Here is a 20,864-nt window from a genome sequence, read left to right as displayed (position 1 = left end):
TTTCCAGACCACAACCAATCTGATTAAAATACACGATCTGGCATGTGCCAATGGAGGGTAGCGTAATTAAGATTTAATTTTAATAAGGTTGAAGTTAAACACAATTTTAACAATTTAAACAACATTCTCTTTATCAAGGGAGGAAACCCCTATCGGCCGTCGCAGTCGCCAAAATAGTTTACGAATGTAAATGATTGATACATATCAGGTGGGCAAATTTTAGACAATTCTTAAAACAATGACTCAGGATCCGAACCTTATTGATTAAGGAATATTAAGTCGAAAGTAAAGGTCAAAATTACAATATAGACCCTTTTGTGGTAAGTTGGTGAGCATGCTCAATATACATTTCCGCGAGGTATAGCTTGGGTAGAACAAAAGAATTTTCCTCGCGGTAGTGTATATATTGAGCATGCTCTACGCATGCTCATCGACTAACCCAACGTTAGCACAAAAGGGTCTATTGAGCATTTTCCATGTTTCCGTTGTCATTGGATTTTTTACTAATAAAGTATGCGCACAGACGCTTAGAATGGGATTTCAGCAAGTCAGAGTTACTTGACAGTTTATTCTTGCTGTTGAAGTTATATTTAAAGCTTTTTCGCATGCATTCGTGAATGTTTCTTAAGTTTAGTATAGTGGTTTTGGGTTATGAGTCTGTTTAATTAGTATTTTTATATCAGTTTTCTTCGATTTGATTTTGCATCGTAAATCTTTCCCTTGGGTGTTGCGGTATTGTACATCAAAATGACTATAGTGTGTCCACACAAGGGTTCTGCGGTTGGTTTGTTGACTACAGTGTGCCAAAGCAAGGTTTCTGCGTAGGTATGTTGACAATAGTGTGTCCACACAAGAAATTTACGGTAGGTATGTTGACTATAGGCTGTCCAAACAAGTGTTTTGTTTGGCATTTAAATCCATTCACACCCCAACCTGAAACTCAGGATTTACCTTTACTAACAACACAATAATTAAAGAAAACAATCAAATTAAACAATTTTATTGCACAAATATTCACTTGAGGTAGGCAGAAAACATTGCATAATGTTAGGAAAAGGTCTTGAATTGTTTGATTTTCTATTGCACTCAAAACTTCCACAAAAAATGCCCTTTAAAATTTTCTATTGCATCTTATTATCAAATCAGAAAGCACATTTCATAATGATTAAAGTGCCTATTTATAAGAGACATGTTAAGTACTGCATTCACATGTCTTCGCTCAGTCATATCAAGAAGAGGCTTTACCTATAGTCAAAAGAAAACCAACCAATATACAACAAGTCTTCAAAAATCTGAACACACAATTTTCTTTCAGTCACCAGGATGTGCTCCATTTCTGATTGAAAATTTCACCTACTTTTTTCAAATGATCCTGATTACAATGGTCTTACTGCAGGCTCTTACCACAAGGAAGGACACAACAACACTGAAAATACTCATCTTTTTTATAACATTTCTCCTTTTTTAAATAATATTTCACCTTTCATTATATTTTGGCTAGTTAAATCTAAAACAGAGTTAAAACATTGATATTTCGAAGTGATGTTGTTGGTCTCCAAAAATATGTGTACCAAAAAAAAAAAAAAATACAATACACTAGAAACTGTTTTGAAGTGCTTTAAAACAGAGCCTCTAACCAGAAACCACTGAACACATCCTGAAGTTTGTATATTAGAACACTAAATATTTTTGACTAGATTATAACAAGCATTCAACAGTCAAAACAAACATGGTGTAAACATAAGTTACTACAAAAACTTCTAACCAAAAGTTCTGCTACAGATAATCCAAACAACAAAACCAATCAAAAGTGCCATGAAATTTAACAATAGCTTATTCATCAAAGATAGCCACCTATTTTGATTAAACAAGTTTATTGCCATGTAAGTACAACCCAAAGAATTATGTACTGCTACATATGTAACTCACTACATGTATAAACTTCATGGACATTTTTGAAACCCAACAAGTGTACTGTAAATGGGTCACTTCAGAAATGGATTTTATGTAACACTATACTTATCATTGAAAAGTACATATATAATATGACATTTCTTTACCTTTACATTTTAAGTATTGAAAAATTTCAATTGATTATATCAAGTATGTAAAATGGCTGAATGACCCACTGCAGTGCTAGATGTGTTTACTTTCTAAGTGACCCACTGTGAATTAATCAAACAACAAAATCAGGACTAGAATTGTGTAGAATGCATAATGTGTGACTTAAGAAAAATAAATTAAAAACCAACCAATTATATATAATATATAATACCAAAAATATAACAATCCTGTTTGAAAACTCACACGCACCCAACACACACTGTTCTATATTTAGATCACAATATTGCCAAATATATATATTAGTTATATAGAAAAAAATCACACTGGAAAACCACAAAATAAGACAAACAAATCTCAGAACCATGAAATGAAAGAAAAAAATATGGAGAACAAATGAATGAAACCTAACTACTTGAAAACTGCAAAATGATGTGAAAATTTAGAGGACAAAAAATCCCTGATAGTATGAGTTTGTGGTTGAAAAGCTGTTATATTGAAATTTTAGGCTAAGTACAGGCAATGATATATGTAAGGGCATCAGTTTAAAAACAATGAAAACAAGGTTTTCAAAAAATAGCTAAAAAAAACATCATACAAACATTTTGGCTATGGTTCGCCCATGGAATTGTTTGTTGTTTAAAAACACTAAATACACACAAAATTCAACAATATATATATCAACAAAACAGATACATGCCGTTAAGCAGTGGCACACCCTATACAACTACCGCTTATGTAATAATAGCCTATCTACATGCCGATTTTGTTGCGTGACTATGGATGGCACACTTCAAAATAAATAATAATATCTGTACATGAAGGCATAGTCATTTCAAAATTAAGAGATCAAATTTTACAAATCTTCCGCAATTTTTGTAAACTATAAAGGTACAAAATTACATGGTTTTAAATAATTCTTCATCACCTTACATGATTTTTGGTTAATGCCTCTGGTTAATACAAGGTTTACATGTTATAATTTTTAAATAGTTGAAGTAAATAGTTCCAGTAAAGGAACTGAGAAATTTGTTTCCAATAAATCTGAAATGACTAGCCATGGATGAAAATATTTCACCCTTAAGATCTTTCTACCAACAATTAGAAGAATAAACTTCCCTATCATAAATATAAATAAAATAATAGCACTCTTCATCCTTTGACACAGACCTACTAAGCAAAATGATAATTCTGCATCAACAATGTACCCCAATGAAGATAAATGATTCTAATACTGACTTAGCTAATACCTATGCGTAGTTTTTCTCCTTCAAACGAGAAACAAATATTGGAAGTAACTTTTTTTCTTTTTGATTTTTATACGTATGTAATTCTCTCAAAATAGATAATACAACAAAAAGAATTTGGGTTGTCATCAACTTCTTATTTTTTTAACTAATTACAACCTTTTGAATCTTGTCCAATGCAAAACCTTATTGTGATCTATTTAGCACAATTTCTAGAACTACACACTTTAATGCTTTGCTTAATTGTTGTTTAGCATATTGCACAATATAAAAATTCTCAAAAATAACCATTTCTAAAAACAGTAAAAAAAATCATGCGGGAATTTCACAACAAAACAAAAAAGATTAAGGAGGTAGACCTAGAGTAAGGGACACAACTCTTAAAAATCGTTGGAATGTTTGTATTCACCATTTTACAACAATCTTATGTAAGCATCTAATTAACTTGGATTCATTTTATTCTGCTTCAAATGAAAGCTTGAGAGGCTTTGGTAAAATTGAGAATGATGCAAACATATCACTGATTTCATGAGTTATGTCCCTTACCCTAGGTCTACCTCCTTAAATAAAAAGCAACCTCAAAATATGAACACATTACACGAACACTGGAAAAATAAGTCACATGTCTATTGTTCCATAGGGGTTAAATGGAAGGTCACAGTAATAGGTGCACTCACATGGTGACGCACTGGCATCTGAACAACAGTTGTAACAAAGTCACTGTAAACAGATGAACAGTCCTTGATCTTGAAAGCCTGCATCTCACAGTCTGATTTGTTCATGGCTTGTAAATGAAGATTCAATGGCTCTGAACTGTTTGTTTTCCCTGATATCTCTTTTCCATTCTCTGTTCTTATTTGACTTTCTGGTGTTCTGCTATGAACTCTTTCAATATGACGTTTCAGTTGTTTTACAAATCGGGTTGAGAAGCTGCATTTTTCACACATGTGACGAGTATTTGACTTAACTACAGAAAAGTCCTTCTTGCGTATATGTTCTTCTCTTATATGTCTGTTACAGAGAATAGCTGATGGAAATTTCCTGCTACACTTAGTACACTTGTACTTTCCAAGTTTTGATGGATTGTTCACAATGTTACCAAGCATTTGTCCATTACGAGGAGCAATATTATGTACTTTGAGTTCATGATCACTTAGATTGTTCAGCCATTTACTTCTAAAGTCACACTGGGAACAACTGTAATACTTCTGTTTTGTGATTAGAGAAAGTTTATTTAGTCCATACCTTGATTTCAGTTTTCTACGATGCTGTGTTGGTGGCATATTTTCACGTTCATTCTCACTTGTGTTTAGACTAACCTGCGCATTGTGCTCTTGAATCATGTGTAAGTGCATGGCAAGTTCGCTTGGGAAAGAAGCGTCACACATTCTACAGATTCTATTGTCCTCAGAATACAGTGCTTTACGAGCTGCAGGAAGCATGCCATGATCTTTAACTATATGTTGCTTCAGATGTTTTAAGTTCTTAAATTTCTGATCACACAGTTGACAGATTTCAGTGTATGAGTATTCTGAATTTTCATTTTCATCAGAATCTCTTTTGTGTTCAAGTCCATATATGCTACTTGGTCGTGACATGTTGCCATCAAGATGCATAGCCATAGGACTGCTACTATTCCTCTCCTTCATGCTGAGATCAGTTGGCAATGAGGAGTTGCTCTGAGTATCAAATTCTGACTGATATGGTGAGTTTCGACTTGGAGAAAGTGATGTTTCACTTGGCAAGATTCCATGCTTGTTTAGCTTATGTGTTCTTAGGAAGTACTTATTGCAGACCTCTTTGTTACAGATCTCACAGATGACTCGTGAAGAGTTGACTGGTTCCTTCCATCTCCATGAGTGTTTCTCATAACCATTTTTGCCTTTTTTGTTGCCTCCCAGACTAAGGTTAAGCGGTGTATTGTTTTGATTTATAGCCATTGACAGGCTACATGGATTCATTGCCATCGTTGGTTGACTAAGTGACATATTCATGTTCAAGAATGCCATTTTGTCGGTTTCTGGTGTTTCAGGTTTGTCACTTCTTATTCCATGGATATTGAGTTTATGGGTACGCAGAAAATACTTGCTGCAGAATTCTTTCTTGCAAATTTCACAATATGCCTCTGGATCAATGCCCATTTTGACAAGCTCCTCTTTTGATGGCTTCTCGACAGAGTTCGGAGACATATTAAGTGGTGCATCACTTGTCTTTGGATATGACATAGGAAATGTTGGTCCAAATGATGAAGGAAGTTTTGGACTTGGATCTGACGGTTCTATTTTCATGGATTTGGCAGGACTAGGTTCATTATGGTGAGATTTAATGATATCTAGTTTGAGATCTTGTTCAGGACTGGGTTCTACTCCATGAACTTTCTGTTTGTGAACTTTCAAAAAGTATTTATTGCAGAGTATCTTGTTACAGATATCACAGGTGACACGGTCGGCAAGTTTGGCAGCTACCATATTACTGAACATGGTTGACATTCCATTTTCCATCATTCTATTGTTGAAATAGTCATCCATTTCCATTTTGGCAAGAGAATTAGGAGAGATTTTCATCTGAGATTCAATTCTATCTTTCATGGAGTTTTTCATGATGTCCTCCATCAGAGCACCCTCATAGGCTTCATTCAGCATACCATGAATCTGAATACGATGAATACGATATGTGTACTTGCTAGCAAACTCCTGGTTACACAGGTTACAGTATGTACCAGAGTTATCCTGGTTTGATACAAGAGATGTCCCTGCCTTTGGACTGCTGTCTTGTTTCTTTTCTTCATCATTAGCAGACTCAGGTTTTTCAGAGGTAGGCTTTTCTGGAAACATTGGAGGCATCTTGTATGGTGGTATTGGTGGACCAAATGGAAAATCATCAAAGAAAACACCATGTTTATTGGCTCTGTGGATCTTCAAGAAATATTTGTTGCAGAACTCTTTTTGACATAAATCACAATAGGCTTCCTGATTCAAAGCACCATTAGATGTTGGGGTCTGATCACCAGAGTTAGGACCAGAAGATGGGGGTGGAGTATTGGCAGTTGATCTTGATGGCATTGGAGGTGGAGTAGGGGATGTTGGTGGAGGTTGTGACATCATGGGTGGAGTTGGTAGTCCTCCTTGGTTTGGCATGAGTCCTCCAGCATGAAGAAGCATCGGTGCCATAAATGGATTTAAAACCATGACACCAGGAGGCATATTTGGTAGTCCTGGCATGTTTGGCAAAGAATGTGGTGGCATGAAGGATGACAGAGCAGATGAAGAGGAAGTTGGATTCCCAAGTGACATAGTAGATGAAGTAATAGCATCCAGTTGTGCCTGTAGATCTTTTGGTCTTCCACGTTTGTTAGAAGTAGATGAACCATCTGGGGGAGCAATGCCATGGACATCATTCTTGTGCTTTTTGAGGTAGTATTTGTTGCAGAAATGTTTCTGGCAAAGCTCACAGAAATCCTCCATATCTTTAGATACAGGTTTGCTATTGCTGTTATTGGTGTTAGCACCACTGCTAACATTTGAACCAACAGGTGTTGTTGGTGTTGATGGAGGATTTGGCAGAAGAGGTGACTTTGATTCCGGTTTCAAAGGTTTAGGAGTCTCTGGTTTCTTAATTTTAGGTTCAGTTGCTGGAAGGTTCTGAATGAAATCCATAACTTTAAATGAAGATGAAGTGGTCAATGTTGGTGGTTGTACAGGTGATGCAGTTGTGATGATGTCTTGAGGTAGAGACAAGCCAGAGCCCATTGTTGAGACTGGTGAAGTGGAATTATCAAAAATGCCATGCTTATTGGCTCTATGTGTCTTCAGGAAGTATTTATTGCAAAATTCTCTGTCACAGATTTCACAGTATGCATCTTGGTGGAATATACGATTTCCACCATCAACTTTCTTTCCCTCCTCATCTGAGTTTGGGCTCTTTTCAAGCATATCATTTAATCTGTCTTCTCCATTCATATGTGCTGATTCCCTTCTTTCTGGAGGACTATTCCCATTAGTAGGGAAAGCTGGCTGGAAAAGCTCACTTCCAAGGCGATGATATTTTGTTGGATAACTTTCTGGGTTGCTTCCCTGGAAGGATGACATTAGCTTATTGTTATTTTCTGTCGTTGCATTGTCATTTTCTCTGCCATTAATATCGGATTCCTTCTCAGATCTTACATCATAAGCTTCAGACTCACTCCTGTTCTCAATGTCATTGCCATTGTTTGGAAACTCAGCCTCAGGCTGTCCAACAAACTTGTTTGGTTCTATACCTTCACTATCAGGGTTGTTTGACACCCTTATGGGTTTGCTTTGTTTTCGGCGATTGCCCTTCATTTTGTCAAAAGCTAAGACATCCATGGCTAACATCTGCTCGTTGTTGTCTTGAACAACCATTAAAATGATATAATCTTCTACGTTATTCTATTAATTGATTTTGTTGAAGTACTATTCCACCATTACATAAATTCTGTAAGTAGAAAAAAAAATTGTCAAATACATAACTACATGTATATTTATAAAATATTAATAAATAATAAACATCAAAGTTTTGCTGCAGGGTATTTTTAACATTTTCCATGTTTATGGTAAAAATGTCAAGTTCCTTACAAGATGACTGAGAATAAATACCACTGTCCTGCAAAAATCCATAAAAAACTTTTGTATCAGATATGTTAAGAAATAAAAGAAGGTGATGTTGAGACCATACAAAGATGACCTTTCACATCCATTTTGAATTATATCTATATTTGGTTGCTGATTATCAGCACTACAAAATCTGGATCAAAGTTTCAAAACTATATTGATCAAAGCTAGCCATATCTGACCATGCAATCAATATGTAGGTTGTTTAAAGACTGCCACATAAAGTAAGTACAAGATAGGGCACAAATATGTGTGTATATGTGACACCAGAAATATGTAATTACACACCTTAGAATAGAATGATCCTAAATAAAGACTTCTCCAGGGAAAAAAAAGTAGAAACAATGGAATCATGAATGATATATTATCACATATTCCACTTGTTTTATTAGAAACTTACCTCCTTGTTGCAACACAATAAATGAAATCCTTAGAAAATTGAATCCTTTAGTTTCATTTATATAAAACTGCAGGTATTGAAACATGAGCTCAGATGTTACAAGATGTGGAAATTTAAAGCAGAATGTTTCATTTTAAATTTAAAGATTGCTAGCATGTGTTATAAAGGTATTAGAGCAACAGATTGGGAGTTATAAAGCTTTCTGTTAATGACCTTCCATAAGCTAGGCAATAAAGTTAAAATGGAAAGGGTTGGACAAATACTTGTATAGGTAGACTCAAGGTCTTATAGTCTATCGACTTTTTTACAAATTGAATATTTTTGTCTAATCATATCTTGAGAATTATTAAATCTGATTTGTACATGAAAAAAAAAGAAGTAACATATGTACAACTGATAATAAAAAAAACCAATTACATACAGGTTATTTCCTTCAACTGTTCATGTGTGCATGTACTTTATGCATTTAATATTTAATTATGTGGAAAATGCATCAATTAAATTCCTCTTTTCAGTTTACCCCCTTAAAAATTATGCTAAATAAAAGATGATTAAAGGAAATCAGAAATGGAAGACAAATTCTGCTCAACAACCATGTATCATTTTTCATTTAATTGCTTTTTATGATTTGTCTTTCTTTTGATCCATTATAAATGCTTTTAAAATAATATAAAGACAACACAACATGCAATTGTTATAAAATTAAAGAGGCTGTACATTAATGTATTTTGACAATTATGAAATTTATATTTTGTCATATCCCTTAAAAAATAATTTTGCACTAAAAGCTTTTAAAAAATCCAAGATCAAGAGACAAAAACAATTTTCTTTTCTGTTCAGTAATGACATTTTAATTGACAAGATAATAAATGCTTGATCTATGATCTCATTTTAAAACTTTTTTTCCACAATTTTGTTGTCATGGAAACCTACCAAGTTTTTATTAGTATGATATGTTTTAATAATTGATATTTTCTCTCATCAAAAACAACAACAATGAATTCCATTTTCTGATCTATTTGCTTCTAAAAATATACTGCCAAGCCAATTGCATCCTTAGCTACTACCGACAGTGTACTGATTGAACTTATCAAAATACTCATCTCTTGATTCTCATTGAAATCTATTTAGACATACATGTACATGTATGATGTAGTGTAACATTGAACATCACTAAAATAAATCTGCACAATAAATTAACTTGGAACATCCACTTAAAATACATGATACATAAATTTAACATACAAATATTAAAGAGATCTTTGTATAATTATAGATACACATGTGTGATTTAATTAACAAAAACTTTGTTATCTACAAATTATTCTTACAAAAACTTCTTAATTTTTTTTTCCTAAATAACTTCCTATTTGAAACACAGATATAATGAAGCATAAAAACTTACATTTCCAATCAAATCCAACAATTCCAAAATGAGTTTGTGTTATGGCAAAATTATCTACATATGTTTCTTACATATGTTCATGTTGAAGCCTCTAATTGAAATTGACAAGTCAAATTCAAAAGATTTTTCCATAGACCATCAATAATTCACAGTATTTATTAGTCCAGGCTTAATTAACACAACATGTTCATTTTCCGAGGTTGCTATTGTCCATTTTACTTGCAATAGCATGTAACAACTCTAAAAGTGATAACAGCCTCTTTTGAAAAAAAATTGGATCTGTAATGTTAGAAGCATCTATTACACCTATAATATATAATTAATTTGGAAATGAAATGAAATGTAATAAACAACCTACATGTTTATTTACAGGCCAAATTACTGAAATCTAACAAAAGAAAATTATCTGATAACAACAGGTGAGAGGTTTTTTTAACCAAATAGAAATATGATTTGGTATTGTTAAAATAGACAGGTGGGCTTTACAAAAGGCTCAATAAATGACCATTAAATTTACAGTTATTCTGTCATTAGCAAAAACCATGATTATGGTCTGAATTAAAGTGTGAAAGCTGAAATTAGGCATATGGTGTAATATTTCAAATATTAGAACTCTGCAAGAAATTTTAGCACTTCTATAAAACCTTGATTTTGCTATGTTTATCACATTAATTATTTAAATCACTTTTAAGAATGCTTTAAAATGATTGTGGAAGTTTTCACAGACATTATGTATGAAATACTTTCATAAGAAAACTTTGGAATTCCAGTAAGTTAAAGTTGTAACAAAAGAACATCTGATGACAATTAATTTTATTTATTAAGGCTATGACCCATAAATCAGGGGCACCCTCACAACAAATTTCAGATTTGGTCATTAATTACACATTAAATGGTTGTTTAATTCTCAAACAATGTCTTCACTCAAGTCAGAAAGAGATGACTTGTCCTAGTGACCCTTGAATTATAACCAAATTAAATAATATGAAGAAATTTCAAATTTTTAACATGTTCACCATCCTGCAATGATAGGCTGTTCATTCTGAGAGGGTTTATATGGCCACATCCTTTTTGACACATGTCAGAAATTTGAAAAATAAAAGTCATGACAAGTGACAATAAACATGTTATTTATGAGTTTTATAAGAAAAATGTTTTGAAAGATGACTAAATTTGCTGAGAGAGAAAAAAAAAGGTCTCCAAGGCTGATACATGAATCAGATTTCAAAATTTGATTAAGGGGAAATAACTCAATAAGATGATTGCAAAATCTGCAGATTGCATTAAAGTTTAAAATTTGATTGAGGGGAAATAACTCAATAAGATGACTCAAAATCTGCAGCTTGCATTGTGGTTTAGTATCACACAATAATTCTTTACATTTTGTGTTTTATTTTAAAATGGATATTTTAATGATCAATAATGCAGTTAGGGTTTGTTTTTCAGAGTTATATGAATCACTGGGCCCATGCTAAATAACACCTATTCTATTTTTTAAGTCTAAGTTAATGACTACAATGACATTTTGTGAAAAGACTTTTATCGATCATGGGACCTTAAAGTTCATAAAACTTGATTAAAATTTATGCAGCAGATGTTAAAAGTATCAAAAGTCTATAAAATCCATGGAATGATTTTATTATACTAGAAATTTTCAGGAAAATATAACTTTTTACTTCATTTTTACGAGAAATGAAAAGTTTGGTGTTGGAATCAATAATTTGTCCATTCAGGAGAGAGTTCATTCTTTAAAAAAAACATGTGTCACCTAATGCTACATATAAAACTTATTCTACTTCACTAAAATTTACATACCTTTCTACATTTATTAAGTCTACTACAACATTTTTTCCATCCTTATCCCTAATAGCAGTATTTACAGATGAGGTATAAATGTTTAAATTATTTTAAATAAATCCTCTTCTAACTTCCTGAAGTTGATAGTGGATACATGGTGTTGATTGATAAATGCCCCCAGGTTGATAAATTCAGAAACAAATTTTTTAGTATGTTTCATATTAAAGTATAAACATTCGCTGGCCAGCATGTTAGCAGATTATAGATGATAAGGAAGTTTATATTTAAACAGAAAGGGATAAAACAAAGAGTTCAAACATCATGGCCTGCCCCCATGCTAAGACATCCCCACCCTTAACTACTAACCAACTTATCTGGTAATATTACATAACCAATAATTTATCATTCAGTGTTAAATTTCCTAACTTGTGTCAAATAGTGTGAAAATGTTATACAACACAAGTACTGATTTTCTTGACCTTCCCAATACTTGAACATGGTAAAAGTGGAGTTCACCAAAAAAACATTTATAGATTAGATACCTTAAGACATATAAGAATATCTTAATTTCCCAGTGCAGATCATTCCAAATTACACACCTCACGTATAACATGATTGATCTCAGTTACTTTTGGAACATGAATTTAGTATTTTGACCTTTTGATTAAAAATTCAATATAGGGTAATTATTGGTTTATGTTTTCATACTTCCACGATCGACTTTATTGTTGCCAATGATAGGTTATATTGTAAGTCTTAATTTTTTTTATTCTGATGCCATTTAATAATAAATAACAACTTTATCAATAAAAACTTAACTGTTAAAAATCTGAAATGACTTTTTTGTCTTTAAATTGCCATTTCATCCAATACCTAGCATTATTTCTCTTTCCTCATCATTTAATTAGCACTAATGTCAGAGGACATATTTTTCTGTTAATCCTATTCCCAGGATACCTGATGCCATGCTAACTTTTACCCATGTTAATTCAAAATTAATGCAACTGAAGTGAAATTAATTTTCAGTTTCAAAATTGATTAAACTTTCAATCATCAAAGCTTTAAAAAATGTAAATGAATGCCCCATTAATTTCACATGTTTCTGATGATAAGTCCCATGGAACATTTCTCAGTAGCTTAGTAAAAAGATCATAAAATCATCAATAACTATCATTATCCAATTTAAAATTTTACAATTTATTTGGCAAGATCTTGATCAAACAAATGTCACATTTCTCTTTCTGACTCATTTAGAACAGATTTGAATATTCCACAGGAAAACAGGCACAAGTGTGATAGGAAAATAATTACAAGAGGTCACTTTTGAATTTCTAAGGAAAGAGCAAAAACTCTACTATAAAGAACATTACCTTTCTTCTTCAGGCAGCTTTAAGTCACTTAACTTTAAATGTAACATAATCCTTCAAATGTTCTTTTTTAAAATGAAATTTTTATCAAATTTACTATTTCTCAGTGTGTTAATCCTGTTTGAGCTGAGCTATAAGTCTTACATAATCTTTTAAAAAGGATTTAACTTTAATTATTTAAATAAATCTGTTTTCAAGAGAACAAAATGTGAATCATTTTAATTTGAGTTAAATCTGCCATTAAAGAAACCTTTGATAACTAATGTAAGTGTTAACTGTAGAAACAACAATCAATGTTTGCACACAGTATTTAAATAAAAAAACTGTTCCTCATTTCTTTAAAAAGCTTTCATCTTATTAAAAGATAATTGTTTTTACAATGGTCACTTAAGAACCCCTTTTGATCCCCTGTACAGAATATACATTATGTTCAGATACTTCCTCTTAATTTGCTTCAGTTCTATTAAATTGGTATATATGTTTTTTCAATTATCTTTGTAAAAAGATTTTAATTTTTCAAACAACAGCTGTATTTCCAATTCAAGAAACATAAATTGGGATAAAAGACCAAGGTCAAAGAGCCATATTTTTATCATCTTTAAAAATGATGATAGTTAGAATATATTAAGTGGTGCCAACAACACTTAAACCAAATACTCTATTTTACTTTGATCTTTCAAACCTGATGTCCATCATTTTGTTTATATCAGAATCAAATAAGTTTCATGGTAAATGGAATCCAGATTTGAGGAACTGACAAATCTTGAAAAACTCCATAATCAATAACTCATTACAGAAGATTTTAAATATGCTAATTATTATTGATGGAATAAGAGATGACTAAAGCTATTATCTAGAGTTTTATGTGGAATTTAGTCTTGACCATATGGTCAGTAGAAAGATTTAGGCCAGATATCCCTCAGTAAATCTTTACATTGCAGGATCATATTTCATTGCCCATTTATAGCGACACTGACGCATGTTTTATACTAACTATACAGCAAGAAATTAAAATTATCTATCTGTTTGATACAAAAACTTTGATATCTAATTAAACATATAACAAGATTCTAAGAGCAGGGGTGCTCTACAGGGTGAAAGTTTAGGTAGAGAAATAAATCTATCTGAAATGGAGTAATTATCATTTATACATTTTTATTGTTCTTATCAATCATTGCTAACAGTAATTTACATGTTATAAACAAACATTTTCAAAAGATTTTTATTTACAAGTTGAAGATTGTTATCAGTGAAATTTTGACTATCATGATAACTTGTGCATCACTTCAGGTGCTATAAAAGTATAACGTGGTATATGTATCTTTTAAATCCACACCTTTTATCTCATTAAATTCATTATAAATATCTTATAGCTATTCATGTAGAAGATCAACTATAATCTGATCTTACTACATGTACTTATGATCATTTACATGTAGATGCCTACCATAATAGCTGAACTACTTTGTCTTTCCATCATAAATCTGATACAATATCCCTATATAACAAGCTCATCAATCACTGTAAGTGTTACATAATGTTATAATGAACTGATCTTTGTAGTAATATACAACTGACCCATGTCAAAATGTTTAATAACATCTAATTAATGACATGACGACTGGCATTAAATTTAAATCGCTACCAGCATGAAGCTGAACATTCAATCTTCTTAGAAATTTTATAACTGCAAATTGACACTAAATTCTGAGATCATGACATGAAGATTTGTCTCACTTAAGATTTTTTTTATTTCCATTTCATTTGATTGAAATAATGGAATTGGAGAACCTTTCAAGGGTGTTAATTTCAACAATTCGACGAAATATGAGTAATGATAAAATTCCTTTGTTTTCAGTTAACCCATATTAACCCCTTAATTAAACAGGACAGTAATATTCCTGAAAGATCCTGAATGAAATCCAATCAAGGATTAATCAGATACTTTGAAAGCATTCCAAATGATTTGATATTCATCTTAATCCTCATCTTTTGATCAGAAGCTTTCTATGGTGTCTTATACAATGTAAAATGAAGGTAGAGGGGGAGATGGATATCAGACAATTTAGTACTTAAGTAAAAGTGGCATTTAACACAACAGCATGCTCTGTAATTAAACAGTATGTCAAACATATGAATATAATAAGTGAGATGGGGTTTTACCAGCAGTATCAAAATTATTAATACTCTACATGCCATATTAAATCAAACTAATTTTACAAGCTCTCCACTTTTAAATCATTAAAATATTAGTTGAAACATTTTTGCTTAAACTAAGTCACAATTTCAATAATCTTGGGTAAATGGACACCACTGTTTATATATGTGTTACTGAACTAATTGATTTCTTTTTAATGTTTCTTTTAGATATGTCAAAAGAAAATGCCAGATTGAAATATGTTTTGAAGAAATGTGGAGAAGTTTTAATTGGCAATAAACTTCCAGGGATGGGTATCACTGTTTGTTTAAGATTGGTTTATTGAAGGTTAAATTCTATTAATCACAATAATGTGGATATGCATAGATTCAATGTATTTATTTTAAACTTAGAAAATTAGCTATTAGCATAATAACCCTAACAGCCAATTGCCCGAGATGGAATATTATAGTCATATTTAACCCCTAACTGCCCATATAATCATCAGCATGTTATCCAAACTTTGAATTAAAGTAATTACCCAGATGTATTATTAGACAATATCTGAAGCAAGCTTTGGGATAAAGTTTTACATATTTGAAAAGGTTATAGTAATTATCCAGCATCTGTTTACAATAATATTACATTATACTAGTACTGAAGATATACAAGTTTTTCAGTGTCATTAATATTTCATATTAACCAAAGATAAAAGAAAGTTAATATTCATACAACCCCCAATGGACCTTAAGAAAGTAGTAATTCAAAATTCTCATCATTCACTAAGACCAAATGTCATTGTTTTCCCCCCTGCATGAGGACCCCTATGATGCTGTACATCTCTCCCAAAGATATTATGTAAGAAGGGAATTAACACATTTTAAGCTTAAAAACATGCAAATGCCTTAATTTGTACAAGAAATTATCTTTAATCAATGAAAGCTATCCTTTAGATACCTCTTACATTTTTAATTCAAAACATCTGTTACTGTATTATTTCAAAATGCATAAAACTTTAAAAAGATTTTACTTTGGAAAAATTGGGTTTATGGCAAAAAGAATCAATTATTTAATTCAAATTCAACAGCTTGTTGTAAGACTGCTCTTTTCACAATACATCAATATTAATCTAATATTAATTTAAATTTTTAAAATCAAATTTAAAAAAAATTAAATTGAAAGATTTTTGTTTTAATTTCAGAAATTAATTATTTGAGGTTCTACAGTACATTATCAATAATGGCAAACCAGACTTCAAACCCAGGGACACATTAGGGTTGCATGCATGGATGGTGAAGCAATTCATATTTACCATGGAATTCTCTTCAGCAAGCAAAACATCAAAATTCCAATATGGCTTCTTTTTACTTCTCAAAGGTGCAGCTCAAAACAATTAATTCATATTTCTGTTGTTTCTGCAAGTAGAGGTTATAATTCATGACAGTTACAGTATGGGTGATCCTTGACTGTGATGTTAAATTAAATGTACATGTGATGGGGATGTTCCTTCTACAAGTAACTTATACAAAAATACTTGCAAAGTAACAAAACTAATATATATAACTAGTATACTATTTTGATAAGAGAAATTATTAACACATGGGGAGCCATTAAAAACTCCTGTACTTACAATGGTCCTGATGAAAGATGCATTATCTTAAATATGAACCAGCATATTTTATTGCTAATCAAACAAAAGATTAAGGGAAAAAATCAGCTACTATTGATATTCCTTAGGCTTCAGTTATATCTTTTTTTTTACAAAATTGATTTAAAGACTTTTGCTGTCAATTGTTTGCTGATGGTAATTAATAGCTAACTGAGTAAAAAGCATGTACGTTCATTCATTTAGCAAACAGAATAAATGTGCCTGAATTTTGCTGATAAAGAGCTTGAAGTTTCATATTTTTCTTATCAAAGATTGAAATGTGAAGAAAATTATTGATTTTTACCTTGTATTTTATGTTTTAATTCCCAAATCACTTTAAGACAAAGTCTTTAAATTAGTAATTCCTTTGAAGTGATATTTCAAATTGCTATTTGACAAGAAGGTGACATATTCCAACTGTTTGAGAGAAACATAAAAAAGTCAGATCTCCTTGAAACACTACTAAACATTAAATTATCCATATAAGGAATTGAAGGAGTGGTTTTATTTCTACACTGATGTTATGTTTACATGTTTATTGCCTTTGGTCAGTATTTCATTACTGAAAACAAGAAAATTTTGATAGATTACCAAGCTAAATCACAAACTTATCATAATGACAGCTTATAACTCAAATAATGCAATGAAAAGGTCCAAGTATTGTTATCATGTAAAGACAATTTTAAAACTATCAGAAAATTCTGTGATAGGTTGGTTCTACATGAGATCAATCAATGGCTGGAGACAAGAGGCATTAATATGTCAAACTGATCAGCATATGGGATACTTGGAAATTTTAGCTATTTTCACCAGAAATTTGACCCTTTCTAATTCAACTTTCTACAGTATCCATTTCAAAGTCTAACATATTTTCATAATTAAACTGTCAAGTATTAAAATTAAAATCAAATCAGTTTAGAAAAGTTGATCACACTTAAATGACTAAAATCCACTTTTATGACTAAATTTCTACAGTGTTGTCACTTTAATTACATTGGCACTTGAAAACATTTAAATCTCAATACATTGTGGTCATTGTCATTATTTACGTTTTTGTATCTAAACCAGTGATCTTAAGTTTCATATGCAGTAATATTGTAAATTCCATCTGGAGCCTAACAAATGCCCTTGATTAAACAAGCAATTTAAACAATAGGGCAACTTCTCTGATTTCATAAAAAGAAATTGTACAGTTCAATTTTATCTTTCCGTTTCAGATATGCAGTGTGTTTAATAACTTAAGAAATTACATCGCTCGTTACTGTGTTAGTTTTTACATAGATTAGGATAATAAAACATTAATTATCATTTGTCAAAAACGAAACAAATAAAAAATGTTGACCCCTCCCGAAAGACCTTTAAGATCCGAAATTCGTCTGCTAGATCTACGCAATTCAGCATCCTATTATTAAACTTGTGCAAGTGTCCCAAGTAAGCTTAATCCTTGTCTAATGTATCATTGTTTAGTCATAATATGTTTAAAAAACATTAAGAAAACGACCCAAGGGTAAATCATAAATGAACACACAAAATTATCATAATTTGACATTTTCACCTTTTTTTCAAAATGAAGCGAAAATCGTAGTAAAGATGATCTACTGTACCGTTAAGTAGCTAACTGATTTTTACAATGCCAGAATCACTAATCTACTCAAATTCACAAGACAATGATGATTCCAAGAAAATTGATCGTTATCTGCTGCAGAAGTTTAATTTAAAATCCAATGTCCGATAAAGCCGAATGGACATCGCTTTATCGATTCTTCTTCACTTGTCTTTAAAAAATTAAATGTATCTTTGCAATCAATGCACCACGTTACCTCTAATTAACCTTTGAAACTTAAACTATTTATTTCCTCAATGTACACAAACTTTGTAACCCTCTTCTTTTTTCGAACATACAAAAAACTTTAAAACATTTACCTTCAATAAGATACTCCTTCTGCACTAAATCGCCATCTTATAAGTTTTTTAAATTCCCAGAATCCTTTTCAAAAATGGCGACCAAAACAGAGAGCACGTTGGGTTTGTTGTGAAATATAATTAGATGTAATGGTGAGTTCAATACGCTATGAAATGCAAAATTAAAATTCAGCAGACTCAGTAATATGACCACTGGTAATTAGATTAATAATTATGTCCAATGGATAGTTGACATGGTCGATTAAACACGAGTCGGTATACATCAATGATAGACCGTAAAACTAAAAACAGAGAAAGAAAAACAATCGTGTTACGATTTTCTTAATTGACCGCCCATTGTTTTGTCCATAGAATTATAATTCACAGGAGCATGACATATGTCATAAACACAAATTCACGCCTACTACCGTTTAAATGGGTTGGACTTTCTGTTAATAATTTTTCAAAATTACATTTCATAATTCAAGACATTGTAAAACCCAAATAAGTCATTTTGTATATCCATGGTAACTGATTTTGTGTGCTGACAAATGGTTGTTTTAATGCAAATAGAACCCCATTGGCTATGACTTTTCACTGTAAATTGTATGCCACTCTTTATTTACAGTTTTTAATGTACTTCAGAAGCGTGAATTTCAGGCATTGATTATCTTTCAGTTGAAAAAATTTCATAAGATAATTGTAAGGTGTACAGGAGTTTTAATGTTATTATTTTTTATTGATTAGTCTCAAGATGGTAATTGAAAAATTATTTTAGAATGCTTGTTCATGCAAAACAAGTTAACTGAATCAATTGGAATTTGAATGTAATTTAGTTTATATTGATGCAGATTTAACAACATTAAAGGAAGAAGAACATTATAGAACTTCAGAAATCCACTTTATAATTAGATGTAGTAGGGTGTAGTAATTACATGCATTTGCATGAAATGTGCATATGCATAGATACAGGGATATTATAGTGAAAAATACTCTCTTGTTAACCTTGCCTTCAGTGTATAACTTTATTTGCTTGATTTTTTTTACACATCCATGTTACTCATGCAAAAAGTTTCATATACATGTATAATACATCTAATTCATAGTAATTTGTTGTTGATTTATTTTTTGGTCGCTTAAGACGAGGGGAAAATATTCAAAAATTTAGTGCTGCATGGGGTAAAACAGGTAGTGTTAAGTCCATGTACTTCTCAGAAGTTATGTACATATATATACACCTCTTAGATGGAACAAATGACCACTGAACTAAGTCTTTGCATGATTGATAAAAGAAAGAATACAGGTCTTAATTAACAGATATACATGTATGTGTGCACTGTATATACATAATATTGTTTGTTGGTCGTGCACATTTCCCTTGTCATAGTATCACACAATTCATAAAAAAAAAAACTAATTCAGATTTGACAATTTGGTATGGTTCTTTGGTCAGATTTTTTAGTGCTAAAAATGTATTAGGACATGTATAGTTACATGTTGAAAATGCTTACTTTTAAAGTACAGTACATATTAATATGATTGAAAAGAAAGTATCTGATTGGTGTTATTAAATGTGAAAGTGTTATTTCAGAATTCTAAATAACTTAAAAAGATAAATGAATAAATAAGTGGGATGAATTAATGTCCATTTGATTATGGCACATTTATATAATATAGTGTCTTGAAAAAAAAGTTAAGACTTTGTTAGATTCAGTCCAGTCTGTGGCCATTAACTTAAAACTACAAGAAGTGTGGACACATACAGGTACATTTACATGTATAAAAATTCTTACTGTTATCTTCAAGTTATATGTTGTTCTCTTTAGGCATTGTTCTATTGAATTCTTATAACTAATGGGTTGTTATTTCTTAAGTGTACTGTAAAGACTGCCTTATCAACACCAGCTCCTGTTTATACCTTGATCACTGTTGTCAAAACACCAACTTCATTTCACGAAAAATTTGTTATTTGTTTTTAGTGGATCCCTGTAATGATGTTTATTTTTAATTTTCGTTTTCAGGGAATTGGTAAAACATTAAAACATATGTTCTGAAATGAAATTAACACCTTCGTATAAGTATCAAATCCATTCTGTTCTTTGATGTCCCTAGAAATTAATTGAATTCATCTACATATAATTATAGACATATGGTTTTAGAGTTTATTTTCTTTTATTAACTTGAAACTTCATAAATTTGTAATTAAAAGAAGAATCTTTTGATTAAATTTCTTAAGATTTTAATTCTTGAAACTGCCAGAAAGTTGAAT

General features: G+C 31.2%; 2 protein-coding genes and 1 long non-coding RNA gene across 5 annotated transcripts in view; 2 read left to right on the top strand and 1 right to left on the bottom strand.

Annotated features, from left to right (window-relative positions):
• Positions 1–984: 984 nt before the first annotated feature.
• LOC148629040 (uncharacterized) lies at positions 985–19,091 on the bottom strand. Of its 2 annotated transcripts, none has more exons than XM_088542835.1 (3): positions 18,617–19,091; positions 16,358–16,460; positions 985–7,763 (listed from the first exon to the last, which is right to left on the bottom strand). In XM_088542835.1, exon 3 carries the CDS (start codon positions 7,688–7,690, stop codon positions 3,935–3,937), a length of 3,756 nt encoding a protein of 1,251 aa, XP_088398961.1. In that variant the 5' UTR covers positions 7,691–7,763; positions 16,358–16,460; positions 18,617–19,091; the 3' UTR covers positions 985–3,934. The 2 variants fall into 2 exon arrangements, with proteins under 2 accessions (XP_088398961.1, XP_088398970.1); XM_088542844.1 differs by lacking the exon at positions 18,617–19,091 and adding an exon at positions 16,998–17,506.
• LOC148629041 (uncharacterized) lies at positions 14,281–16,389 on the top strand. The gene is made up of 3 exons (XR_015914814.1): positions 14,281–14,431; positions 15,276–15,393; positions 16,247–16,389. It is a non-coding gene; the product is annotated as an uncharacterized LOC148629041 (long non-coding RNA).
• The window catches only part of LOC148629039 (uncharacterized), an 84,437-nt gene continuing 82,236 nt past the window's right edge, over positions 18,664–20,864 (top strand). For both annotated transcript variants that reach the window (XM_088542851.1, XM_088542856.1), the window contains exon 1: positions 18,664–18,748. The gene's annotated coding sequence lies outside the window, so the exon portion shown is untranslated. The remainder of the gene's footprint in view (positions 18,749–20,864) is intronic.

This window comes from Perna viridis, chromosome 1, assembly GCF_037379345.1.
Source record: "Perna viridis isolate PV_CMFRI_1.1 ecotype Kerala chromosome 1, ASM3737934v1, whole genome shotgun sequence".
Lineage (NCBI taxonomy): Eukaryota > Metazoa > Mollusca > Bivalvia > Mytilida > Mytilidae > Perna > Perna viridis.
Note: the sequence above shows the minus strand (reverse complement) of the source record. Positions and strands in the feature narration are given on the sequence as shown.